The sequence below is a fragment of the Phacochoerus africanus genome, chromosome 4, assembly GCF_016906955.1.
Source record: "Phacochoerus africanus isolate WHEZ1 chromosome 4, ROS_Pafr_v1, whole genome shotgun sequence".
Classification (NCBI taxonomy): Eukaryota; Metazoa; Chordata; class Mammalia; order Artiodactyla; family Suidae; genus Phacochoerus; species Phacochoerus africanus.
In genome coordinates, this window is record NC_062547.1 from 8,892,402 (window position 1) to 8,919,712 (window position 27,311).

The window sequence follows — 27,311 nt, forward strand, 5'->3', positions numbered from 1 at the left end:
GTGGAGGATGGGAATGTCTGTCTCCGCCCAGTGGAATCGAATCCAACTAGGAACCGTGAGCTTGCGGGTTCAATCTCTGGCCTCGCTCAGAGGGTTAAGGATCCCACCTTGCTGTGGCTCTGGCATAGGCTGGCAGCAACAGCTCCAATTAGACACCTAGTCTGGGAACCTCCATATGCTGCGAGTGTGGCCCTAAAAGGACTTAAGACAAAAAAAAAAAAAAAAAGAGCAGGTGGAGGAAAGACAAGGCCTCACCAGGCAGGGCTGACATTTATTTGAAGCAGAAAACGCCCTATTTGGGAGTTCATCTGTAACAGTCAAAAAAAAAAAAAAAGAAAGAAAGAAAGAAAGAAAAGAAGAGAGAAACCAGAACCCAAAGAGCCTGGGGGTGGGGGAGGTCAGGGGGTCGGGGTCAGGCCACATAGGGGAAGCGGAGCAGCAGCCCCTCATAGGGCTCCAGGTTCAGGTGCTCCAGCTTGAGAGGGGTGCCCTCCTTGCGGCCTGGCTGGGTGCTGAGCAGCAGATCCACACTGGAGGGCAGGCTGGAGGCCCCCAGCCTGGCAGGCTGGCCCACATCCCCGAAGTTGAGCACTATCAGGAAGCGCTCGTTCTGGTCCCACTGGCGGATGTAGGAGAAGAGGTCGGGCCCCGAGGAGAGCGCGTGGAAGTCGCCGTGCAGCAGGGAGCGCTCCTTCCCCCGCAGATCACTCAGCCAGCGGAACAGGGAGAGGAGCGAGCCAGGGTCTCCGCTCTGGCCCTGCCAACGGCCAAGGGATAAAGACCCAGCAGGAAGGGGTGACGGGCTCCGTGGGGGGCAAACTCCCCCGGCGCCCCCACCCCCGTGGGTTGGGCCCTGCCCATCTGAAACCTTTACCTTCACAGTCACGCTGCTGTTCACAGGTCCTAAGGTGCTGGGAAGGCTGGATTCATCCCACAGCATGACCGGGGCCCTCACAGGCTAGAAAGTGGGGAAAACAGGACTTGGCCAAGGCCCAGGCCCGTCTCCTGACTCTTCTTCCCATGCCCAGCCTGTGGACGTGTAACCCAAGCAAGGCCGGCTCCCACATGAGGGCCCTGCACCCACTGACCCCTCAGCCTAGAGGGTGCTTCTCCAGACAGCCACAAGCGAGCCCCCTCTCTGCCCTCGGGTCCCTGCTCAGTTGCCTCCTTCAGGTTTCCTGTGGCCACTCCATGGAAAACCTAGCCCACCCCCGAGCCTCTAGGCCCCCTGCCCGGCTTCCTTTTGCACAGCACATTATCAGGACCTGGCATCATTATTAGATCTGCTTATTAGCTAACGTCACCACCTCCAGCTCTTTCGTGCACTGCTGTGCCCTCCGTGCATGGCAGCCAGGAACTACTCTGTAAAACTTAGTGGAATAAATGAATGACTCTACACATATCGGCTTAGATGTCAACCTCCAACCCTGTGGCTGAAGCTAAGTAGGAGCCTTCACGGTCCTACCCCATTATGCCACTTGCTGCCTGTACTTCTCTTACTCATCTGTTTCTACCACGAAACTCAGAGCTCTGGGAGGGCACAGAACCTGACACAGAGTACTCACTGTCCACCGAATGAACAGATTACTGAATGAGTGATGGCTACTACCCTGAATGCCTACCAGGAACCAGACACAGCTTTTTTTTTTTTTTTTTTGGTCCACACCCGAGGCACATGGAGGTTCCCAGGCTAGGGATCAAATCAGAGCTGTAGCTGCAGGCCTACATCACAACTCACAGCAACACCAGATCCTTAACCCACTGAGCGGGGCCAGGGATCAAACCTGCGTCCTCATGGATACTACTCAGATACGTTTTCGCTGGGCCACAACAGGAATTCCCAGGCACTGCATTTTAAAATATGCTCTTGTGGAGTTCCCTGGCGGCTCAGTGGTTAAGGATCGGGCATTGTCACTTCTATGATGTGGGTTCCATAGGAACTTCCATAGGCCACAGGCGCAGCCAAAAAAACCAAACTAAACAAACAAAAAAATGCTCTCATTTAGTCCAAATTACCCTACCAAAAAAAATTCAGTATCAGAGTTCCCTGTTGGCCTAGCAGGTGGGGATCCAGGGTAGGCAACTGCTGTGGCTCCAGTCACTGCTGTAGTGCGGCTTCGATCCCTGGCCGGGAACTTCTGCCTGCTGCAGACGCAGCCAAAGAAGAAGTGCAGTATCACGGAAAAGATAACCAAGAGTCAGAGAAGCCAACTAACTTGCCAAGGCCGCACAGCGCCTGACTAGGTGGCTGACTGGGAGTCAAACGCAGTACTGGCCCCGGGCTCCTGTGCTGGCGGGGGCAGCAAGCCATACCTGTCCAGGGAGGACAGCTTCCTCCAGGCCAATCTCGTCTCCGTAGCTGAACACTGGGGTCCCCGGCAGAGTGAAGAGCAGCAGCTGGTAGAGCCGGAGGAGGTGAGACGGCACGGAGGAGGTCAGGAGCCCCGCCTGCGACAACTGCAGGAAAGGACACGCTGGTGAGCCCAGAGCCCGCCTCTGCCACACCTGCCAACGCTCCCTTCTGCCGAAAGGCCTCCTTCCTGCCGTACAGCACAGAGGACTACATCTCATCAGTTGTGATGGAACACGATGGAGAAAAATGTGAAAAAAAGAATATATGTGTGTGTGTGTGTGCGCGAATCACTTTGCTGTACAGCAGAAACTGACAGACTATTGCAAATCAACTATAACAAAAAAAAATTTTTTTAAAAAAAAGGCCTCTTGCCCTTCTCCCACCCCTGTGGGACTCACACTCCAGCTGCACCAGCGACTGCCAGTGGCGTTCAAATACTGCGTGACCAGGAAACTGGTTTGCCTCCCCGTGAAAGAGGAGTTGGACAGGTACGAGCTAGTTAACAACAGGTCCTTGGTGGGTTCGAGGAGGCTCAGGATCTGCTGTAGGTCAGAGGAGTCGGTGCCTGCAATCAAGAGCCTACACAAGAGCAGAGCAGGAATCCAGGTTAGTACAGGACTAGAGAGGAGAAATGGAAGTGAGAAGGTTCTTTGGACGAGGACCTGCCCCTCCCTGGGCCAGGGGTCCATGGAGGGGCTCCCACAATGGAGTCGAGCTGGGGAAGCCGGGGTCTGCACCCACCTATCCTCGCTGAAGCTCTTGGTGAGGTTCTGCCACTCAGCCAGGAATGAAGACGCGCCCTAGAAGGAAAAAGAAAGCAGAGTCCAGGGGCAGGGAACACAATGAGCCCCTCTGTTCTCACCCAGGCTCTGCTTCTCCCACAGAAAGGGTACTCACTGGCAGATCCCCCACGTCCCGAACCTGGAACCCATCCACACCGGCCTGCAGCCAAAAACTCAGAGCTTCCTTTAGGGAGGGAGGCAAAAGAACAGAGGAAACTCGTCAGCACTCTGATGCGAAGGCACAGAAAACTCCAGCCCACACTAAATCTTGCCCACCACACACTTTCCAGGACCTCAGCAGAGTCACCTGCCTCAAAGTCTCACTTCTCACCTTCATTACGAGGCCTTAGCTTTTAGCCCCCTTCTCTCCTTTTTTTTTTTTTCTTTTTCTTTTCTTTTCTTCTAGGGCTGCACATGAGGTATATGGAGGATCCCAGGCTAGGGGTCGAATCAGAGCTGTAGCCGCTGGCTTACACCACAGCTCACAGCAACGCCGGATCCTCAACCCACTGAGCAAAGCCAGGGATCGAACCCACAACCTAATGGTTCCTAGTCGGATTTGGTTCCGCTGCGCCACGATGGGAACTCCTCCCCTTCCATTCTAACCTGTCCTTGATTCTCTTTGTACGGTTCTACTTCTCCTTCCTCCCCAAGCTCCATCACAAAGCTTTACCTTTGATACCTACAGAAAAAATGTCACTTCACTTCATACTTGTATGTGTGAAACGCTGGCATACTCGTTTCAGAGATGAGGAAACAATGTGAGAGAAGCAAGGAGGCAGCCCAAGGCCACAGGCAGACAGCAGCAGAGACAGGACCTAAAATACTAACCAAGGAGTTCCTGTCGTGGCTCAGTGGTTAACAAACCTGACTAGTATCCGTGAGGACACGTGTTCGATTCCTGACCCCGCTCAGTGGGTTAAGGACCCAGTGTTGCCGTGAGCTGTGGTGTAGGTCACAGACATGGCTCGGATCCCACGTTGCTGTGGCTGTGGTGTAGGCCAGCAGCTACAGCTCCGATTCGACCCCTAGCCTGGGAACCTCCATACGCCATGGGGGCAGCCCTAGAAAAAAAAGACAAAAAAAAAAAAAAAAAAAGCTAACCAAGACCAGTGTACTTACTCCTCCCCACTTCCTGGGGCCTGCGGAGGGTGTGAGTAAAAGAGCCAGTCAGAGCAAGACCAAGGGTAAAAGAGTGAAATTCAAAGCACAGCCCCAGGGCAGTTTAGCTGAAGATTTGAAAAGAGGAGCCAGCTCTGCAGAACAGGCCCAGGACAGGGAACCCCACTCCCGCCAGCACCCCCTTCCCCTCTCCGTGCCATGTGCTCTCTCCTCTGGTCCCAATCTTCATCGGAGGCTACCACACCTCGTGCCTCGCCATCTGAAAACACCCCCTTCTCAGTAACTTTTAATGGGTCTTCCAGGAAGTAGCAAGGACTGAACCAGATGACCCCAAGGGTCAACTGAAATGCTGGGAAGACAGAATTCCACCTCCAAATCGTAGTTGCCAGCAAAGTGTCAGGGCCTGTCTCTATTTGCGTTCTACTGCTTCTGAAGTGGTCAGTGTCTGAGAACCCAGGCATTAGAAACTAGGCTCAGGAGTTCCCATTGCAGCTCAGAGGGTTAAGAACCTGACAGTGTCTATGAGGATGCAGATTCAATCCCTGGCCTCACTCAGCCAGTTAAGGATCCGGCATTGCCATGAGCTGTGGTATAGCTCGCAGACAAGGCTCAGATCCCGCATTGCTGTGGCTGTGGCTATAGGTTGGCAGCTACAATTCCGATTCAACCCCAAGCCCGGGAACCTCCATATGCCGCAGGTGTGGCCTTAAAAAGCAAAAAAAAAAAAAAAAAGTCACAGATGCAGCTCGGATCTGGCATTGCCCTGACTGTGGCTAAAGCATAGGCTGGCAGCTGTAGCTCCGATTCGACCCCCTAGCCCAGGAACTTCCATATGCTGTAGGCGCGGCTATAAAAAGGACAAAGAAAAGAGAAAAAAAAAAAACTGGATTCAAAGCCCCACTTCCCAGCCTGCTGGGTACAGAGTTTAAGCCTACACCTTCAGAGAGGGCAGATTAGAGACATAAGAATAGCTGGGACAGCAAATCCCAGGGCACATGAAAGCGCCTCTGAACCTTTGCTTCCTGATTCACAGATTAGGGATAATGAAAGGGACCTTGTTTGGTTATACAGTGGATTCAAGAAGGTATATAAAATACGCAGCCTTCCCCATAGACACATAGGAAGACCCCAATGCTTGGAATTCCAGACTGGGACCCACTCCAAAACACATAAATAAGAAATGGGAAACCAGACAGGACAGGATTCCCACAGAGAAAAGGCGTCCTCTCCCAAAAGGAAGAAAATTCACATCTGAGAAATTCCCTTTCTTGCGCTGTCAACCTCAGAGTCAGGGAAACAAGGAAAATGAGTGGTCAGAGAAAGAACCAACAAGAACCTGTGTGCCCTGCTGGCCTATCCTTCTGCCTGTGGAAGCAGCAAGCAGCTCCTTGGCTGGTGCAGGGCTGCATTTACAGAACTTGCTATGAAAGCACCAATCAAGCCCCAGTATGCAGTTCCCACCTGCCATTGGTACCAAGGCACTCACCTTCATCTTGGCAGCCACAGTGTCAAGCTGAGTGGCGTCAAACCATGAGTTCTGGCCCTTATAGTTGGGAGTGAGGTCTAGAATGACCCGGATGCCTAGTACAACGGGAGAAGAGGCAGGTGTGAGAAAGACTTTGCGGGGACGGGAAAGGAGGAAATCAACACATACAAGTCAGTAGAGTACTTCCTAGGCACTACTTGGTACAAAGGCTCAGATTTGAACCCTGGTGAAACTCATTCCATGGAAACAGAGATGTCAGCAAGTGGGGGGCAGGAATGGCGTGTAATAGAGAAGCCTGAGCCCCTCACCCTCAAAGCAAACCCTTTTACAAGTAACACAAGATTCTATTTGGATTTTTTTTTTTTTTTTCCAAAAGGCTTCACTCTTTTACAAGTTTTAAAACCACTGATTTAGGAGTTCCCGTCGTGGCTCAGTGGTTAACGAATCCGACTAGGAACCACGAGGTTGCGGGTTCGGTCCCTGCCCTTGCTCAGCGGGTTAACGATCCGGCGTTGCCGTGAGCTGTGGTGTAGGTTACAGACACGGCTCGGATCCCGCGTTGCTGTGGCTCTGGCGTAGACCGGTGGCTACGGCTCCGATTGGACCCCTAGCCTGGGAACCTCCATATGCCGCGGGAGCGGCCCAAAGAAATAGCAAAAAGACAAAAAAATAAATAAATAAAATAAAATAAAAAACCACTGATTTAGCAAAAGCCTACATTTTGCAAATAAGGGCCCTGAAGCCCAGAAGTTAAAGAATTGCACAGCCAGTTACTTCGTCTCTGAACCATCTGACAAACCCATTTAAGGCTGAAGCCTGACAAACCTCCCCTGTGCCCTCCCTAGGAAAACTCTGAGCCAGTCAGATCATAAACTGACTAAACCAGATAAAAACCCTATCCTCCCTTTGCTCTGGCCAAAAGGCCCAGCCCTTCCTAGCTGCTTTCTTTCCAACTCTAGGACACCCACTCTTTTTCTTAGCCGATTGCAGGAGACTGTCAAAATCTTCCTTAGAACCGAAAGCGGGGTCGATCTGTTCCAAGTCGGTCCCTGCGAGGTCATCCTTCTGGTGCTTGTGAATTGGGCCCAGCACAAAACCTTTCACCTTCAGGGTGCTCAAGTAATCAAGATGCCCCTTCAGGCCTGAAATGGAGAAGCAGAGTTACAGTGAGGCCTCTTCCAAGGCCCCTGATCGCCCCATTCTCTCCAACTAAGTGTTGGGGGTGAGGCTGGATCACGAGACAGAGATGCTGATGTAAGAAGCCTACCACGTTGCTTCAGAAACCTGCTGCGACAGGCAACTGGCGCCGCGGGGGGGCAGGATGCTGAGTCAGCCGCCCTCGGGAAAGAGGGAGTTGCGGGGGGGTGGGGGGTGGCCTTTCAAAGGAAGGAAGGAGCTACGTCCCCGGGAGCGGTCGCGGGTCCCGGGTAGGGAAGAAAACCGTAGCAATCAATCTAAGGACAGTGGCCAGTAAAACCAGGGGAGCGCCGGGCAGGGGATGGGGGAACCCTGAACTCACTCGCTAGGTCTCCCGCGTCGCGGCCCTGGAAAGCCTGAAGGTCGCCAATGCGGTAGAGGGCGCCCTTGTGCCACCAGCTCTGCGCGGGCAGCTCGCGGCAGCGTGGCGCCTGCACGATGATGACCACGGCGCCCGCCAGCATACCCAGCCAGCCGAGCCAAAAGAGCAGCAGCAGCGCCCAGCGGGTGCGTACCCAGCCGGGGCTTCCCGCCACCTTCAGCAGCTCCTCTTTAGACAGGCCCGTGAACTTGGCTGCTGCCGCGTCTGCCTCATCGTCGGCCACCTTGATCTTCACCAGACCATTCTTCTCGGGGCCGCTCGACACGACCACGGCTGCCCCAGACGCCGCGTTCATCGGCTGCTTCTCGGGTTCCAGCTCGTTCAGCTCCACTTCCTTCATGTCCACCTCGGTGTCCTGGCTCATGGTGCCTGCAGAACCGGCGACACGACGCAGCCTTCGGTCAGCGAGTGGCTGGACGCCTACCTGCCCGGACCTCCCGGTCCCAGAACGGCCTCCCAAGGCGGCTGGATTCTGAGCAGCTTCCGCCACAACGTCTGCGGCGAGGCTGTCCCGGCCCGACGACTGGGCAGGGGAGCCCCGCCCCGGCCCGCCCCTTAAAGTGGAACCTGCGGGACTGCTCTTCCGGGGACTGAAAGGGAGGGGTGGGGGGCGGCCTAGGGAATGATAGGAACTCGCCTCCAACTGCTGTCAAGTCCAGTTCCTCATCTCGAACCGCCTACCCCTAAGGTTCCTTCGACCTGGACACCAAGAATGCTGGGCACGGCCACCTCGAGGTGGGTGAGTGTGGTTGGTCCAGTGCCCCGGTCCCCGCTGGCCCCTGTCTCCGTTGGAAAGTGAGCCTGTAGGCAACATCCAGCCCTTCTCACCCACTCCGAAGGTTGGCGACAGCCCTGGACACCATCTTCCATTTACTCCTAGCCCAGAGTTCACCCCACCGCCTGCTCTTCCCAACCCCGGTGGCCATCTGCACTCTGCCAGCGGCCCCTCCGCCCTTGCCCCCACCAGACCTTGTCTTCTCAGGCCTTCTGGGACTTGGCGCTAAACCTTCGCTTCCCCGCAGGGCTCACTCCCACGTGTCCTTCAAAACATTCTGAATTTCGTTCAAGTAATTCGTCATTCGGCAGCTATTTATGGAGCACCCACTACAGTTCGCTGCTTTATTAACTCTAATTGAATTACCCCTAATCGAGCCTTCTCCATGGTATTTTTCAAGATGAATCTGTTTGGACAGGAGAATGGCTGACACTCCCCGATTTACCCCACCCCCAATTTCTGGCGCCAGCATGTCCAGGTGCGAGAAGAGACTGATAGGCAACCTTGGGGCTGACTCAGCATTCCAGGGCTGGGCCTCAGCAAGAGGCTTCCACCTTTTCTTTACATCAGATCAGAAGATGCCATGGCCAGACTCGTTGCCTTCCTGCAGGGCCTCCCACAGATTAGCCCGATCTCCCCAGGCTGCCATGGTTCTCTTTCCTCCGAATTACTTCACCATGCCAGGCTCTGGAGGCAGCTGTTACTGCAGAGGCCTTGAAAACCACCTAACTTCTCTCCACAGAGGTCCTTGGATTGAGAGTGAGGTGAGGGTCACAGCAGGGACTGCCAGACATCAACACCCTCAGGTGCCAACACTCTCAGGAACTTCTTGTTCCTGAGCAGTGCCAGTTGGGTTATTGTCAGAGAGGAGCTGAGGAAAGGAAGTTCTTTCACCCTCTCCCTGGGCTGGAAGCCAAGAGAGCTGTGTGTTTGGAAGAAAGCAGAAGCCAAGATCTGAAGAAAGAGTAGACAGAAAGGGGTGCCCGAGGAGAGCTGAGAGGTGAAAGGCTCATCCTCTGCCATTCCCTTCCCTTTATACCAGAGCCCACCCCCATCTCCCACCCAGGAAAGCCAGAACCAGGTCCTAGAGGGAGGCGGGCAGGCCGGCAGAGGCTGGAGTTCAGACTTGTGTTCAGTGATGATAAGAAGTCCAAAGTGGCCTGCGAGTGCTAAATAAATACCAACCAGGGGCTCTGAACAGACGTTATCACCAGCACGAAAGCTCAGAGTTAAAAAAAAGCTGTGGGGTCAGACGTCCTCCTTGAGATGGTGCAACACAACACCCCCAGGAACACAGTATCTCACTCGCAGACCCGTCACGGCTCCAGTAAGATGAAAACAATCCTTTTTGTATGCGGTGCAGAAGCTAATAACATACCTCCCCGAATTTATCACCCACCACACCTGCCACAGGGACTACCCTCCAGCGACATCAGCTTTCACACACGTGTCAGTCCCACAGCACACCCAGCTTTGTCTTTTTTTTTTTTAGGACCGCACCAGGGCATGTAGAAGTTCCCAGACTAGGAGTCAAATCAGAGCTACAGTGGCCCGCCACAACCACAGCCACAGCCAAGCCTGATCTGGGCCACGTCTACGACCTATGCCACAGCTCATGGCAATGCCAGATCCTTTAACCCACTGAGCAAGGCCAGGGATGGAACCCGAGTCCTCATGGATACTAGTCAGGTTCCTTACCATTGAGCCACGACGGGAACTCCAGGCCTCTGTATCTTTGTACCTGACATTCCCTCTGTGTTCTGCCCTTCCTGTTCTGCCCTTCTGCCTCATGAGCTCTGATGCATTCAAGACCTAGCTCAAATGAGTGTTTCCCAGCTGCCCCCAAAGAATTACTTTCTATCCATCTGCACCTATCTCTTCTACAATTCATGTCCTATTTTTTCATTATTTCATTTTTCATTTCATGTCCTTTCATTTTCAAGACAAGTGGTGGAGTTCCCATCGTGGAGCAGCAGTAACCAACCTGACTAGTATCCATGAGGACTCAGACTGAGGCCTTGGCTCAGCGGGTTGAGGATTCAGCATTGCCGTGACGGTGGTGTAGGTCGCAGACGCAGCTCAGATCCCACGGTGCTGTGACTGTGGCATAGGCTGGTAGCGACAGCTCTGATTGGACCCCTAGCCTGGGAACCTCCATATGCCACAGGTGTGGCCCTAAAAAGCAAAACAAACAAACAAACAACAACAACAAAACACTGTATGTTATCAAGAGGAAGCCATTTTTGCAGGAAAACAAAGACCTGTAACTGTTCAACCAAATAAAACAAAATCTAGGTGAAGGGGAGTGAAAGCAGCAGGGAAAGACTGCAGAGAAAGAGGGCTGAAGGTGGTTAGAGATCCACAGACCCTACAATGTATATTGCTAAAAATAAAATTCAACATTTGCTATAGAATGTAAAGTATGATGGCTCAGTAGGTTAAGGAGCTGGTGTTGTCCCTGCTGTAACTCAGGTTCAACCCCTGGCCCAGGAACTTCTGCACGCACGGCCAAAAAAAAGGACCAATTGTGAGTCCTCAAAGCCTCAGGACTTTATAGGCAGATGGGAGCAGGACCCTGAATTTGAGAGGGTCAAGTGTACAGAGACAGTTCCTTTCTGATCCCATACTGCAAAAATTCATGTCCCATGTTTCTCAACAGGCAGGCATTACTTGATCTTAGCCTAAAGATAGGGACATCCCCACTACTCATGTGCAAAAAAGAAAAAGAAAATTTTGTCCAAAGACAGAACAAAGACGGGAGAATAGTTAGAAACCTAGGAGGCTGTTTTTGTCCAACAGACTCTGCGGTCTGCCAAAGCTAAAGGCAACATTCCAAGACCTAGAGAAAAAGCATGCAAGCTGTACCTCTAAACTACCTATCAGCCTTGAGGAGTTCAGCCACTTGAAAAACGGATGACGGCTGAAGTTAAGGAAACGAGCCCTTGAAGTCAAAGTGCAGCTGGGATGAGAGCAGGGAAGGGGGCTGACTCCCACCAAAGGGGCCCACTTGGCCGCTGTCATTAGAAGAAGCGCTGCTCGAGTGTCATTTGTTATTACAAATCCTGCAGGAGGGACACTGGCTGCTAACAAGAACTGTCAGCATTGTCTTTGTGAAGGGTGAGGAATGAGAGGAGGGATAAAAGCCAGAAAGAGTCAAAGACACACAACTGGAGCCTTCTCTTAGAAGAAGAGAAATACACCGTCTGAAAAGTGTCTGATACTCAAATAAATTGGACAAATAAACAAAAAACACTGCAGCAAGCCATTCTTTCTAATGCAACCAAGTATTAAAAGAGAAATACCACAGATACAGCCGATCAATTTATGCAAGAGATGCAGAAGTACTTTTAACATATCATCCTGGAGAGATGACATGAGATAGTCGACCAATCAGAGAATACTGATCTCATCAAAATATTGATCTCATCAAAAGGCTAATTGGTGATGAGATTAAATGTCCCTTTATGTGATCACCGAGGCATTCCAACCTCTTGCCGCAGTCATGTCACACAATACTGGTGGGTACCATCGTTCTCCCCGCCTCCCGTCCCCTCAAAACTTTCTATCATCGCATTCTTTGGAAGAAAGTCACTAAGTGCAGACACACTCAAGAAGTACAGAGATGGAATTCCCACCGTGGCGCAGTGGATTAAGAATCCAACTGCAGCAGCTCGGGTGCTGCAGAAGTGCACGCAGGTATGGCTCCCGCCAGGCACAGCTGGTTGAAGGATCTGATGTTGGCGTTCCTCCCGTCGTGGCTCAGCGGTAATAAACTCAACTAGTATCCAGGAAGACTCGTGTTCCATCCCTGACCTCACCCAGTGGATTAAGGATCTGGTGTTGCCGTGAGCTGTGTAGGTTGCAGATGTGGCTGGGATTCCGACTGGACCCCTAGCCTGGGACCTTCCATATGCCACAGGTGCAGCCCTAAAAAAAAGGCGGGAGGGAGGTCAGGTGTTGCAGCTGCTGTGGCTCAGATTGAATCCCTGGTCTGAGGAACTTCCATTCGCCCTCCTAATTCTCTTAGAATTTCCTGGGTGACAGGAGTCTTTTGTTCTAATGAAGCCACTCTTGATGGGCTCCTAGATAGCTTCGGTATGGAGGCTGGTCACCAGAAATGCATGATTAGAGGGTTGGAATGTTCAGTCCCGCCCGTCCCCAACCTCTAGGAAGAGAAAAAGGGCTAGAGATTGGGCTAATCGCCAATGGCAATGATTTAACCAATCACACCTACACAATGAAGCCTCCATAAAAAGCCCTTAACAACAGGGCTCACAGAGTTTCCAGGTCCCTAAACACATCAAGGGGCTGGGAGGGGCACACGCACCCCCATACATTGCCCTGTGCACTCTTCCTGAGTTGTACCCTTTATAATAAACTGGCAATAGTAAAATGCTGTACAGGTACCCAGCCAGGCAGTCCCTCGAGGAATCCAACTACTCACAAGTCTATGAAATGACCCCCCACCCCAATGCCCACTCTTCAGTTAGTTCTCTAATTCTAACTATTCAAGATTGATCTTTTTTTGTTTTGGGTTTTTTTTTTTTTTTTTGTCTTTTCAGGGCTGCACCCACGGCATATAGCTGCTGGCCTACACCACAGCCACGGGGATCCAAGCCGAGTCTACGACTTACACCAGAGCTCACAGCAACGTTGGATCCTTAACCCACTTGGGTGAGGCCAGGGATCAAACCTGCGTCCTCATGGATACTAGTCAGGTTCGTTTCTGCCGAGCCATGACGGGAACTCCTGTTTTTTGTTTTTGTGGCCGTGCCCTCTGGGCACTCAGAAACTCCTGGGCCAGGGATCAAACCACTCAGGCCACAGTATCAACCCAAGCCACTTTGTGCCACAAGAGAACTCCTGTCTTTATTTGTTTTTTTTTTTTTGTTTTTTTGCCTTTTTTAGGGCCGCTGCCGTGGCATATGGAGGTTGCCAGGCTAGGGATCCAATCAGAGCTGTTGTCACCGGCCTACACCAGAGCCACAGCAACGCCAGAGCCAAGCCGCGTCTGCGACCTACACCACAGCTCTTGGCAACGCCAGATCGTTAACCCACTGCACGAGGCCAGGGATCGAACCCACAACCTCATGGTTCCTTGTGGGATATGTTAACCACTGAGCCACAAAGGGAACTCCAGAGAACTCCTGTCTTTAAAAAGTATTCGTAGGCTTTCCCTCAAGGCTCAGCAGGCTAAGGATCCAGCGTTGTCACTGCCGTGGCACAGCTGTGATCCCTGGCCTGGGAACTTTGGCACTGGTGTAGCCAAGGACTATCGAGTCACACTTTAGATAATGAACAACTAAAGGTTGATAATAAACACCGAACAAAAGAACCTCAGAAAATACCAAGAATAGTTCAACTTACGTTGCAAGATCACGCAGAAACAAACTGAAGACAAAACATCTGCCTCTACCCTCCCCCATCCCCCCAAAAAAGCTCTAGAGTCAGACATTCTTTCCTTTTTAAGAGAAAAAAAATTTTTTGTCCAGTCTTTTTAGGACCATGACTGAGGCAGATGGAGGTTCCCAGGCTAGGGGTCAAATCGGAGCTGCAGCTGCCCGCCTACACCACAGCAACTCAGATACGAGGCTCAACCCACATACACCACAGCTCGAGGCAACGCCAGATCCTTAACCCACTGAGCAAGGCCAGGGGTCGAACCTGTGTCCTCATGGATACGAGTCAGATTCGTTACCGATGAGCCACAACGGGAATTCCCTCTTTATTTTATTTATTTATTTATTTCATTTTTTGCTTTCTAGGGCCACACCTATGGCATTTGGAGGGTCCCAGGCTAGGGGTAGAATCTGTAGCTGCCGGCCTACCTACTCCGATCCAAGCCACATCTGCAAGCTCACCGCAATGTTGGATCCTTTAACCCACTAAGCAGGGCCGGGGATCAAACCCACATCCTCAGGGTTGCTAGTTGGATTTGTTTCTGCTACACCACAGCTAATTTAGCATATTGCCCTAAGAAAATCAAGACACACGCTGCAGCAGCTCAGGTCACTACTGTTGAGTGGGTCCAATCCCAGGCCAGGCAAAAAGAGGAAAAAAAAAAAAAAGAACAGATAATAGGTATTACACTTGATGGTGGGCAAAAAAACCTGGAAAACATCTATGCTGTTTTTCTGCCAAGCCGGACACTTCCCTATCACACTCACGGTCACAAAAACCAAGCTCTCAAGCACTTTTGATTTTCAGAGGCATTCAAGATGGGCTACATCTTACCAGAATTTTCCAGCAATACATTTCTAAAGCCGCATAATGAGAAGGTGGGCTCTTAGACTTCAGGACCCACTTCTTGAATATACATTCTCCCTCCATTCCCTCCCGACACGTAACTTACTTTTTTTTTTTTGTCTTTTTGCTATTTCTTGGGCCGCTCCCGCGGCATATGGAGGTTCCCAGGCTAGGGGTCCAATCGGAGCTGTAGCCACCGGCCTACGCCAGAGCCACAGCAACGCAGGATCCGAGCCGCGTCTGCGACCTACACCACAGCTCACGGTAACGCCGGATCCTTAACCCACTGAGCAAGGGCAGGGACCGAACCCGCAACCTGATGGTTCCTAGTCGGACTCGTTAACCACTGCGCCACGACAGAAACTCCCTAAATTTTTTTTTGAATTTTATTTATTTATTTATGTTTGTCTTTTTGCCTTTTCTAGGGCCACTCCCGAGGCATATGGAGGTTCCCAGGCTAGGGGTCGAATTGGAGCTGTTGCCACCAGCCCACACCAGAGCCACAACAACCTGGGATCTGAGCCACGTCTGCAACCTACACCACAGCTCAAGGCAATGCCGGATCCTTAACCCACTGAACAAGGCCAGCGATCGAACCCACAACCTCATGGTTCCTAGTTGGATTCGTTCACCACTGCGCCACGACGGGAACTCCGTAACTTAATACTGAAGAGCTCGGCCCACATCGGCCCCTGGTCCTGCCTACTCTCCTTTTCGGATCAACTATAGACAAAATCTTAGGGCTCCACACAGGCAAGCAGATCCTTGACTACTTTTTTTTTTTCTTTTTTTTTTTGTCTTCTTAGGGCCGCACCCTCAGCATATGGAGGATCCCAGGCTAGGGGTGGAATCAGAGCTGTAGCTGCCGGCCTACACCACAGCCACAGCATCTCGGGATCCTTAACCCACGGAGGGAGGCCAGGGAAGGAACCTACGTTCTAAGGGATACTAGTCTGATTCGTTTCCACTGAGCCAACTCCCCTGACTACATTTTTTTTTTCCTTTTTCTTTTTTGGCCGCCTGGAGGGATATGGAGTCCCTGGGGGAAGAATCCTTAACCCACTGCTCAGGGCCAGGGTCAAACCCATGTCCCTGCCACTGCAGAGACATTGTCAATCCACTGAGCCACAGAAGGAACTCCTGACTACATTTTTAAAGTATTTTTTAATATTCAACAAGGTGAAAAGGGCATATAATCATTTTTTTTTCTTTTTCTGCCACACCCATGGCATATGGAAGTTCCTGGGCCAAGGACTGAGCTGAAGCTGCAAACTGCTCCACAGCTGCGGCAACGCCAGATCCTTAACCTGCTTCACCACCAAGGGAAGCCTGTAGGATCCCATGTTTTCACAGCTGTGGCCCGGGTTGAATCCCTGGTCTGAGAACTGAGACCCCACATCAAGCTGCTGCACACCGTGGGGAAAAAAATAATAATAATAATATGTCAAATGATTACATGATTACATGTGCTGTGAAAAAATAGAGGTGAGATGAGAAGGAGACTACTTTATTCAAGGAAGACACATCTGGAGCTCCCGTTGTGGCACAGTGGAAACGAAACTGACTAGGAACCATGAGGTTTTGGGTTCGATCCCTGGCCTCACTCAGTGGGTTAAGGATCCAGCATTGCTGTGAGCTGTGGTGTAGGTCGCAGACGCCACTCAGATACGGCGTTGCTGTGGCTGTGGGGTAGGCCAGCAGCTGCAGTTCCAATAAGACCCCTAGCCTGGGAACATCCATATGCCACAGAGCGGCCCTAAAAAACCAAAAAAAAAAAAAAAGGAAGGCACATTTGATGCGATGACATTTGAGCAGAGACCTAAGGAAATAAAGGAACAAGGGAGTTTTCTACAAGAAAGTTTCCTGTATGCCACAGGTGCAGCCCTAAAAAGAAAAAAAATAAAAATAAAAAAAATAAAAGTTTTCTGGATGAGGAAATAGCAAATACAAAGACCACAAGGAGAAATGCCACATATTCATGAATAGAAACATTTGCTGTCATAAAGACATCGATGCTCCCTGATGAAATAAAATTATTTTAAGGCAAGAAAACTTTAATTTTTCCCTGCAACTTGAGCCACTACCTCCTCCCCTTTAGTGTGCATTGTGCATTTGCATTCCACATTAACTAGATCCCCTTGGAAGACACAGGAATGCCTACTTGCAAAAAAAAAAAAAAAAAAAGCAATTTCCTCCGGGCTCCAGGAAAGTAACTCTTTAGAAGATAACATTCCTTAGAAGATAAGGGGGTCACTTGTGATCATTGCACAAGTATAAATATAATAAAATTCATTGAGTTAAAAGCCAAAAAAAGATAAAGGGGTCACAATAACCCACTACTTGCCTTGTTGGACTATGTTACTTTGATACATTACCCTTTGTCTCAAAAACCTATACAACCGTGCTTTGACCTCTAACAGGGGAACAGTCCTCAGAGCCTTCTGAAAGACTGCCTCATGGTTTATAATCCTCGGCTTGGCTCAAATAAAATCTTCCAGAGTTCCTGTTGTGGCTCAGCAGTTTGAGAGCCCACTAGTATCCACGAGGATGTGGGTTCAATCCCTGGCCTTGTTCAGCGGGTTAAGGATCCAGCACTGCCTCAAGCTGCATTGTAGGTCACAGACGCAGCCCAGATCTGGCGTTGCTGTGACTCTGGCATAGGTCAGCAGTTGCAGTTCCAGTTTGACCCCCAGCTCGGGAATTTCCATATGCTGAAAGTGCAGCCCTAAAAAGAGGAAAAAAAGGTAATTTTTTTTTTTTTTGGCACCCGAGGCATGTGGGAATTCCCAGGCCAGGGATCAAAACTGGGCCACAGCAGTGACCTAAGCAGCTGCAGTGACAATGCTGGATCCTTAACATGTTGCATCACACAGGAACTTCCACACTGATCTTGGTCTTGAGCCAAAACCCAAAGAAACAACCTATTCTCATTAGGACTTGCTTCCCAAACTTTCACTCGAGGCCACAAAAGCAACCTTAAAGCTGTTCCTTTTCAAATTCCACATCCTCGGCTCTCCCCAAAAACCAGTCTCACCCTGAGGTAGGAGGTCCATGGGCCCCTGGGCTGAGAACAGCTGGGACTTAGGCTGAGTCCATTGGGGCTGGCTTCTCTTTGACACCTCCAAGGAGAAAGTTTTCTTTTGTTTTGTTTTGTTTTGTTTGTCTTTTTGCCTTTTCTAGGGCTGCTCCCAAGGCACGTGGAGGTTCCCAGGTTAGGAGTCTAGTTGGAGCTGTAGCCGCCAGCCTATGCCACAGCCACAGCAACGCAGGATCCAAGCCAGTCTGCAACCTACACCACAGCTCACGGCAATGCCGGATCCTTAACCCACTGAGCAAGGCCAGGGATTGAACCTGAAACCTCATGGTTCCTAGTCAGGTTCGTAACCACTGAGCCATGACAGGAACTCCCCAAGGGGAAAGTTAATGGCAGGAGCTGAGCTCTGCTGGAGTAAAAAGGTACGATGACCACATCACTCACCCCTGCTGTCAAAGAGACCTCCCCAGTTATACCTGCGCAGAAAGACTCCTGGGGGTCAAAAACGGAGGGGGCGCCAGGCCATAATAAGTCCTGAAACTGTCCCAGAACCCTCTGTTCTGGAATCCATCTTGGCCAAAAGATGTGGATGCATATCGGGGAGGGCCCCGGGTCCAGTCACTTGTGAGAAATAAAACAAGGTAACTGGCCAAAGGAAAACAAAGGACCTGGAAGACCCATCCTATGTAAGTGGTTTAAATCACTTAGCCAGTGCCCTCCTCTTTGAGGGGGACACCCACACCCTCACTCCTTTGGGTGTGTGTCACTGCTTTGCTTCTGCCTTGGATGAACAGACTACTTCTCCGTGGGCCCTCCCACATGTTGTGCTCTTTCCAACAATAAACTTTATACCTGTTTTTACAGTATTTTCCTCCTTGAAACATTCTTGCTTTCAACAGGGGACAAGAATCAGAGCAATCCTGCTCTTAGCCTCCAGCTAGCTGGTCTAGTGGCCAGGATTCCCGGTTTTCACCCAGGCTGTCCAGGTTCAATTTCTGAGCAGAGCATTAAGATCTCACTCCAAGCCATCACTCCCCCCGATGTCTGAGGTCAGTCCTTCTCTGGGACAGCTTCCCACTGGCACATTTCTCCACAGTTCAGAAAACAAGGGAATCCTGTTCTCAGACTGGATTTTTGCCCTAGAGGTGAACAAAGCCTGGCCTATTTGCATATCCCTACTTCTCTACTAATGGAGGCAGTGCCTCTTGCTACCAGGAGGGGGCAGAGGTACTCCCTGAGCAGCTTCCCTCTGAGAAAAGATTTCCACTAGAGGACGCTGTTTATAGCTCAAAAGTATTTCCCGAGTGGCTCAGCAGTCAAGGAACCCGACTGGTATCCATGAGGTTGCGGGTTCTATCCCTGGCCTCGCTCAGCGGGTTAAGGATCCCGCATTGCCGTGAGCCGTGGTGTAGGTCGGACTCGACTCAGATCCAGCATTGCTGTTACTGTGGCATAGGCAGCTGCAACTGCAGCTCCAGTGTGACCCCCTAGCCTGGGAACCTCAAGCCTCCACATGCTGCCGATGCAGCACTGAAAAGACAAAACAAAAAAAAAAAGTATTTCTTTAATGAACCTCTTCAGGAGCTTACTTCACAGCATAGAGAGGATAATCAATGAATTATAGTGACACCTCTTGTTATACATGATGGGGATAAAGTAATAAATGATTAATTAATTATTCAGACAAGATTTCTGACCTCAGGGAGGATAAGCCAGAATGGGGTCAAGTAGAGTGAGGAGGGAGGAGGCTGCTACAGAAGCTGAAAAAGGAAACTGGGCCGGGCTGGCTCTGCTGGAAGTGAGACAGGGAGACGAGCACATCCCTTTAGGAAAAGGACAAAGGAATGGCCTTGGGCAAAACGGGCCTTGCAAGCTAAAGAACAAAGGCCTTGGAGGCCAGAGTCCCAGGGACAAAAAACCAGGCTCACTGGACTAAAAGATTATTTTAATCTTTGTTATACTAAGGAGTACACCTAGTTGCCGCAAGAAGTCAAGTGTAAATTTTAACTTTATCTGTTCCTGTGCTTTCTTGTGGACAATGATCATGTCTTTCTTTCCCCTCACAGGAGCCCTCCCTGTTCCTGATAGTAGAGCCACCTGCTGCTGAGCAGAGAACCTTCATGACTTCTGGAAATCATCAGTGATGATAAGACAACCCCTCCCTTTTGTTACATGTCCCTTCTACTCAGGGAGCTGGCTCTTTTTTTGCTCTGCATTCTCCCTTGTGCACAAGCTATCTTTCTTTCTTTCTTTTTTTTTTTTTATCATTGCACCCACAGCATATGACAGTTCCCGGGCCAGGAACTGAATCCAAGCCACATGCAGCTGTGGTATGCTGGATCATTTTAACCCACTGCATCGGGCTGGGGATCGAACCCACAACAACTCGGGATCCAAGCCATGTCTGCGACCTACACCACAGCTCACGGCCACGCCAGATTCTTAACCCACTGAGCGAGGCCAGGGAGCAAACCCACATCCTCATGGGTCCTAGTCGGGTTCATTAACCGCTGAGCCACAAAGGGAACTCCTGCAGTTGGATTCTTAACCCACCGCATCACAGCAGAAACTCCCACAAGCCGTCTTTTTTTTTTTTTTTTTTTTTTTTTGCTTTTTAGGGCTGCACCCACGGCATATGGAGATTCCCAGATTAGGGGTCGAACCAGAGCTACAGCCGCCAGCCTACGCCAGAGCCACAGCAACACAGGATCCAAGCCGTGTCTTCGACGTACACCACAGCTCACGGCAACGCCGGATCCTTAACCCACTGAGCAAGGCTGGGGTCAAACCCACAACCTCATGGTTCCTAGTTGGATTCGTTAACCACTGCACCATGACGGGAACACCAAGCAAAGCTTTTTATTAAAAGAGACAGCTTTGAGTTCCCATCGTGGTGCAGCAGAAACGAATCTGACCAGGAACCATGAGGTTGCGTGTTCGATCCCCAGCCTTGCTCAGCAGGTTAAGGATCCGGCGTTGCCGTGAGCTGTGGTGTAGGTCGAAGACACGGTTCGGATCCTGTGTTGCTGTGGCTCTGGCGTAGGCCGGTGGCTACAGCTCCAATTTGACCCCTAGCCTTGGAACCTTCATATGCCGCGGGAGCAGCCCAAGAAATGGCAAAAAAGACAAAAAAAAAAAAGTCGTAGCTAACAAATTTCTTAACAACTAAACAACCTCAAAGGGCATGCTATACCTAGACGTCCTGCAATGCCAGTTTGATGCCTAAAGCCAACAGAGCAAGCTCCTAGTCCATCTCCTTGTTCTAAAAATCAATGTAGGAGTTCCTGTTGTGGCTCAGTGGTTAACCAATCCGACTACAAACCATGAGGTTGTGGGTTCGATCCCTGGCCTTGCCAGTGGGTTAAGAATCTGGCGTCGCCGTGAGCTGTGGTATAGGTTGTAGACGCGGCTCGGATCCTGCGTTGCTGTGGCTCTGGCGTAGGCCGGTGGCTACAGCTCCGATTCGACCCCTAGCCTGGGAACCTCCATATGCTGCAGGAGTGGCCCAAGAAATGGCAAAAAGACAAAAAACAAAACAAAACAAAAAATAAATAAATAAATAATAATAAAAAAAAGTCGATGTAATATGCTGTCCTCAGGTAAAGGACACAGATGTTAAACTGATAGGAACAGACACTTGATCTGAGCCAAAAGGCCTAGAATTGCCGTTATCTGCAATAACTCCCCATCACCCCTTCCCAAACCTTCCTCACTCAGGTCCATAAATACAGCTTGTAAGCCTGTCCTTACAATCATCAACATCCTCATCTCCCCAAAACCCAGGAAATTCTGTTATCAAATTGGGCCTTTTTCTCCACGTAAATTCCTGTCTTTTCCCCCAGTTCCTGGCAAAGCTCTGGTTCTTCCCATTATCCTCCCCTGTTAAGTGAGGCAGTGCCTCTTTCTGCCAGGTGGGGGCAGGGTTGCTCTCTGAGCAAAATCACCAGACTTTCCCAAGCAGCTGTGAAATCAATGAATTGGAGCTAGAAAAACATCATTCCATAATTTGTAGGGGAAAAAAATTTACAGGGATTAAACTAATATATATGGAGTCCTACTCTGTGCCCTGTACTCTGCTGGGCAATAGGATTCAATGATGATTTACACAGATAAGGTATCCAAACCAAGGGAGTTTACCAGGGGCAGGCGGAGTGGATCATTCTTGGGGAGGGAGTGGTGGGACGGGAAGCGGCAAAGGGTCTCAAGGGCCACATCCATGATCTGGCCTAAAGGCTCTGGAGGGGCACGAAGAATTATGAGCTGAGACATGAGACTTGACAGATTTATGTATTTATTTATTGTCTTTTTCGGCATATGGAGGTTCCCAGGCTAAGGGTCTAATCAGAGCTGTAGCCACCGGCCTACACCAGAGCCACAGCAACACCAGATCCAAGCCACATCTGTGACCCACACCACAGCTCACAGCAACTGATCGGATCCTTAACCCCCTGAGCAAGGCCAGGGATCGAACCCACAACCTCATCGTTCCTAGTCAGGTTTTTTAGCCACTGAGCCACAACAGGAACTGCCTATTTATTGTCTTTCTAGGGCCACAGGTGCAGCATATGGATGTTCCCAGGTTAGGGGTCAAATCGGAGCTGTAGCTGCTGACCTATACCACAGCCACAGCAATGCGGGATCTGATCCACATCTGTGACCTACACCACAGCTCAAGGCAATGCTGGATCCTTAACCCACTGAACAAGGTCAGGGATTGAACCCGCAGCATCATGGGTACTAGTCAGGTTTGTTACCTCGGAGCCATGACGGGAACTCCCAAATCTTTTTAGAAAGATCTCTCTGGTTTCAAGATAGAGAATGGGTGAGAAGAAAGGAAATCAGGACCAGGGAGCCAAATTCATTCTGGGGTAAAAGTCTTAGGGTCAATGGCCAGAATGAGGGTCGCTTGGACAAGGAGGTAAAATAAGAGGAGTGGGCTGAATTCATTTTCAAAAAGTTAAGAAGTTTGTGGGCCGTCCAAATGATAATGTTCATCCAGGAGGTAACTGGACGTACAGCTCTGAAGCTCAGGAAAAAGATCCTGAGCTAGAGCCACTGATATCACGGCGGTTATTAAAATCATAGGAGTGGATAAGGTGGCCCAGGCAGAGGAAGTATAAAGCTGGGTCCAACACATAACTCAAGGAACATTAACGTTTGAGGAATGGGCCATACATCGCTCAAAGGATCACTGAGAAGTAACCAGAGCTGTAAGAGGAACACCAGGAGAGAGCAGTGTGCTAAGCACTGCACAGTGTTTGAAGAAACAGGAAATGGGCCAAGAAGGTAAGATGCTGCTGAGAGATAAGGATGGCTGAAAAGTGTCTCGAGAAAGAAGTAAACAGCACTGTGTCAACCAGTGCTTCGTACACTTCGGCATGCATACTGATCACCTGGGGATTTCATGGAAAGACAAAATCGAATTCATTTGGTCTCCGGAAAGACCTGAGATTCAGCTCCCAGAAGATACAGGCATAGAGAGCTCTTTAAAAGTTAAAAAACGTTTGCTGGAAAGAGGAAGCAGGCTATGGTGGTAGCCATGAGAGTCTGGCAAGGCGTGGTGTCAGTCACACGAGGACGAGGCCTAAAGCTCCAATTCTGGAGTCAGACTTCCTGAGTTTAAATCCTGACTCTCTGTAAATTCCGGAAGTCCCTTTTTTTTTTCTTCTTCTTCTTTTTAGGGCTACCCCCAAAGCACATGGAGGTTCCCAGCCTAGGGGTCAAATCGCAGCTGTAACCACTGGCCTATGCCAGAGCCTCAACAACGCCAGATCCGAGCCTTGCTGGCGACCTACCCCACAGCTCACAGCAATGCCAGATCCTTAATCCACTGAGCAAGGCCAGGGATCAAACCTGCGTCCTCATGGATGCTAATCAGATTCGTTTCCGCTGAGCCAGGACATGAACTCCTCCATATATACTTCTTGAATGAAAAAAATAAATGGACCAATGAAAGTCAGTGTACTCCAGGGGTGTTAAAGCATAATTTTAAAAAATGAAATTATAAAGCAAACGCGTGTCAAAGATTTTATCCAGGAGTTCCCTGGTAAGGTTAAGGATCCAGTGTTGTCACTATAGCTCCAGTCCTGCTGTGGCGTGAGTTGAATCCCTGGCCCAAGAACTTTTGCATGCCATGGGTGCAACCAAAAAAAAAAAAAAAGAAAGAAAAGGAGTTCCCGTCGTGGCGCAGTGGTTAACGAATCCGACTAGGAACCATGAGGTTGCAGGTTCGGTCCCTGCCCTTGCTCAGTGGGTTAACGATCCGGCGTTGCCATGAGCTGTGGTGAAGACTGCAGACGAGGCTCGGATCCTGCGTTGCTGTGGCTCTGGTGTAGGCTGGCAGCCACAGCTCCGATTCGACCCCTAGCCTGGGAACCTCCATAGGCCAAGGTGCGGCCCTAGAAAAGACAAAAAAACACCCAAACTACTATTTTTTGAATTGAGGTAATATATATAAAGCACTCAGTATAGTGCCTGGAAGGTACCATGTAAAAGCACTTAATAAACGTTAACATGGGAGTTCCCATTGTGGCTCAGCAGATTACAAACCTGACTAGTATCCATAAGGATGAGGGTTCCATCTCTGGCCTCGCTCAGTGCGTTAAGGATCCAGGCGATGCGGTGAGCTGTAGTGTAGGTCAAAGACTTGGCTCAGATCTTATGCTGCTGTGGCTGTGGTGTAGGCCGGCAGCTACAGCTCTGATTTGACCCCTAGCCTGGGAACTTCCATATGCCGCGGGTGTGGCCCTAAAAAAAATAAGACTCCTGATGTGAACCTTCTCCTTTCTGTCTCCCTTCCATTACACTTGTTAGTACAGAATCCACTTATGTGTTGCCTAAACTACTGGGACAATCTAATTCCTTGTCTCATCTCGTCCATCAATTTCTTACACCTCCCTACTCAAAAACTTTCGGTTTTGTTTTTTAGGCGTATGGAGTTCCTTGGGGTCAGGGATAAGATCCGAGCTGCAAGTGCAACCTAAGCCACAGCTGCGGCAATGCCAGATCTTAACATACTGTGCCAGGGCCAGGATCGAACTTTGGTCCTGGTGCTCCCAAGACACCTCCAATCCCAATGTACCACAGCATGAACTCCCCACTTATTTTTTTACCTACCTATAGTTCAAATTATTATTTTTTTTTTTTGGTCTTTTCTAGGGCCACACCCGAGGCATATGAAGGTTCCCAGGCCAGGGGTCTAATCAGAGCTGTAGCCGATGGCCCACACCAGAGCCACAGCAACTTGGAATCCGAGCCGCATCTGCAACCTACACCACAGCTCACGGCAACGCCAGATCCTTAACCCACTGAGTGAGGCCAGGGATTGAACGCACAACCTCATGGTTCCTAGTCCAATTCGTTAACCACTGAGCCACGATGGGAACTCCTGGTTCAAACTATTTACCTTTGCATTCCAGGCTCTTCTTATCTAGCCTTCCCCAGGAAATCTTTTCCAATATGAGTCCCCTTCAGCCCATTTTTCATAAATTATACTCATATAGTTCTTTCCTTTTTCAACTTTAAGCCTGTTGCTCAAATTGTTTAACTTGAATCCCCTCCCCGCTCTGTTTCTCTATCCTTCAAGGCCCAGGCACTTCATAAAGCACTCCCTAATTCCTATGCCCACACACAACCTCCCCAACCCTATCTGCCTACTGCGGACCTTATAAATTTTCCATAACTTATCTGTTCCACTCTATACATTTTGGTACGAGTGTTCAATCATGTATTTGAACAAGCACCTAATAGCTATTGAGTAAATGAACTTATCCCATCTATAATAACTTTGTTCAAATTGGAACTCTTTCAGTACTTATTTTGCCACTTGTTAAGCTGGGACACGCATGGGGACAATATGGCAAAGGAGTGAAAACTGCTTCTTGAAGAGCAGGGAGAGGGTAGAGACTCCTAGATAGTAAAAAAGGTTTCCGGCCATCCGAAGGGTAAAAGCAGATATAGAGTGTATCAATGGAATTACGATTTCATAGGAAGCATTAGAAGGGAAAAGATCTTAAGAATTCTGGGGAGGGAGAGACAACAATGAAGAAAAAAATTGAGAAACAATACCCAGGGATCATGCCATTTGCTTCCTGCGAACTGCTGGTTCCCGGAATACCCAGAGAAGTGTGTGACGACAGAAGAAAAGCAGAGTAATCCAGGCTCTGCAATCAGGCCGCCTGGATTTGTACCTGGGCTCTGAGTTCTTCGTGGGATAACACCGAGCTCGGTAACCACTCTGGACCTGAGATTCCTGTTCCATAATGTTAGCTTTACACCTCCTCCTATTAGTTGAGGTCATACAGAAGAGCAAGAGCACGCAAGAGGGGTTTTTTTTTTTTTTGTCTTTTTGCCTTTTCTTAGGGCCGCTCTTGTGGCATATGGAGATTCCCAGGCTAGGGGTTGAATCAGAGCTGTAGCCACCAGCCTACGCCACAGCCACAGCCACTCGGGATCCGAGCCAAGTCTGCAATCTACACCACAGCTTATGGCAACGCCGGATCCCCAACGCACTGAGCAAGGCCAGGGACCGAACCCCCAACCTCATGGTTCCTAGTCAGATTCGTTAACCACTGCACCACCACGGGAACTCCAATAAGAGTTTCATAAATGATTATAAAATATACTCGTACCCTAGGTGTTTACCACTAGAAATTAATAAACTAATGCTGAGTGGCCTCAGTAACAAGAGTGTCACTGACTGGAACCACCCGGACAATCAGGCTGGAGTTGGGGCTGAACGCTACACCTGCAGTCCCTCATCTATAAAATGGTATTGTGCCTTTAACCCAGCAGGGCCCTGTGAAACCTTGGCAGAGTGGACCCCCCAACTCATATCCTCTGCTTGCCTTTTTGTCCATAGAAAAACTTTAGTCAAGGAATCAATTTAATCAGAGAAGTAAGAAATTACAGAGAAAAAGGAAAACAGTTAAGAAGACAGAATAGTTTAGCCATTCAACAAAGTCAAGAACCTTTAGCTCTTCCTCAAGGACTACAGATAATATTCTGAGCCATGCCCTCGGAGCTCTTTTGCAGGTGCTGAAGCCCCCACCGAGTGGAAGAAGTTAACTGTATGCTACCCCCAAGCATGGAGACCCCCCCCCGACCAGCTGCGACCAGAAGGTTGATGATATGATGGACTCCCATTACCTCAGCACCAAAGAATCCGATAAATGTCCCCAAGCCGATCAAGCCCTGCTCCTTGGACACTGTAAGTCTCCTCACTACCTCCTCCAGGGGACATAGTCCTTTAGGCACTAGCCTGCTGTGCTCCCTCTTTGCCTCCCCGTTAAGGCTACTTCTGTCTCCTCCTCTGTTTGGTATTGGCGTAGATGCAGCCGATATTTTGGCAACAGATCTATCTCTTTGGATTTAGAGGACTAAAGAATAGCCAATTCATGTAACGTGCTTAAAACGGCAATTCAAGTGTCAGCTAATGTTAGCCCTACTATAAGACAAGCTCCCGGAGAAGTTGGACCAGACAGTAGGGTAGAGGTGACCAGTTAGAGATATCAACGGCTGCTATGAATTTCAAGAACATCTATGGCCTGATTCACCTTCCCGAAACGGTTCCATGCAAGGGCCCTCCACTCGAGCTCAGCCCGGAGCCCAGCAGTACCTGAGTTGCCCCCCGCGCTGGGACCCTGAGCACCAGGCCCCGAGTGCTCGCTGGGAGGCTGGTGCGGAACCAAGTCGACGCCGGTCGAGGGTTCGTGAGGTTCGGGGTCCATGGAGTCGGACCCTGCACACAGGTTTAGGGTGTGTGGTGGCAAGGGGAGCTCAGGGAAGGGTGTTGGGGCAGTCGGCTATGACCAAGACGGAGCGTCTGGACAGGATCGGCGGGAAGCTGAGAACTCGGCGTCACAGCCTCACCAGCAGCCGCAGTAAAGACCAAACCTCTCTGCAGCACGATAGGCGCGCCTGCGCACTCCCTAGG

General features: G+C 50.1%; 1 protein-coding gene and 1 pseudogene across 2 annotated transcripts; both read right to left on the reverse strand.

Annotated features, from left to right (window-relative positions):
• Window positions 1–251: 251 nt before the first annotated feature.
• On the reverse strand, window positions 252–27,279 carry SLC3A2 (solute carrier family 3 member 2). 2 transcript variants are annotated; one of them, XM_047775465.1, is made up of 10 exons: window positions 26,994–27,279; window positions 7,263–7,691; window positions 6,712–6,885; window positions 5,744–5,838; window positions 3,251–3,319; window positions 3,095–3,153; window positions 2,752–2,932; window positions 2,314–2,457; window positions 875–958; window positions 252–757 (listed from the first exon to the last, which is right to left on the reverse strand). In XM_047775465.1, exons 1-10 carry the CDS (start codon window positions 27,103–27,105, stop codon window positions 413–415), a joined length of 1,692 nt encoding a protein of 563 aa, XP_047631421.1. In that variant the 5' UTR covers window positions 27,106–27,279; the 3' UTR covers window positions 252–412. The 2 variants fall into 2 exon arrangements, with proteins under 2 accessions (XP_047631421.1, XP_047631422.1); XM_047775466.1 differs by lacking the exon at window positions 26,994–27,279 and adding an exon at window positions 7,960–8,195.
• LOC125126623 (uncharacterized) lies at window positions 20,935–21,041 on the reverse strand (annotated as a pseudogene).
• Window positions 27,280–27,311: the final 32 nt, after the last annotated feature.

Bases quoted from the DNA above. Each gene is read 5' to 3' on its own strand.
- SLC3A2 (XM_047775465.1), bottom strand. From the start codon at position 27,105: ATGGACCCCGAACCTCACGAACCCTCGACCGGCGTCGACTTGGTTCCG. The intron at 3,320-5,743 runs GTGAGTGCCTTG...CCCTCCCTAAAG, and splicing joins CTGTGGCTGCCAAGATGAAG to GAAGCTCTGAGTTTTTGGCT. The intron at 2,933-3,094 runs GTGGGTGCAGAC...GCTCTTGTGTAG, and splicing joins AAGAGCTTCAGCGAGGATAG to GCTCTTGATTGCAGGCACCG.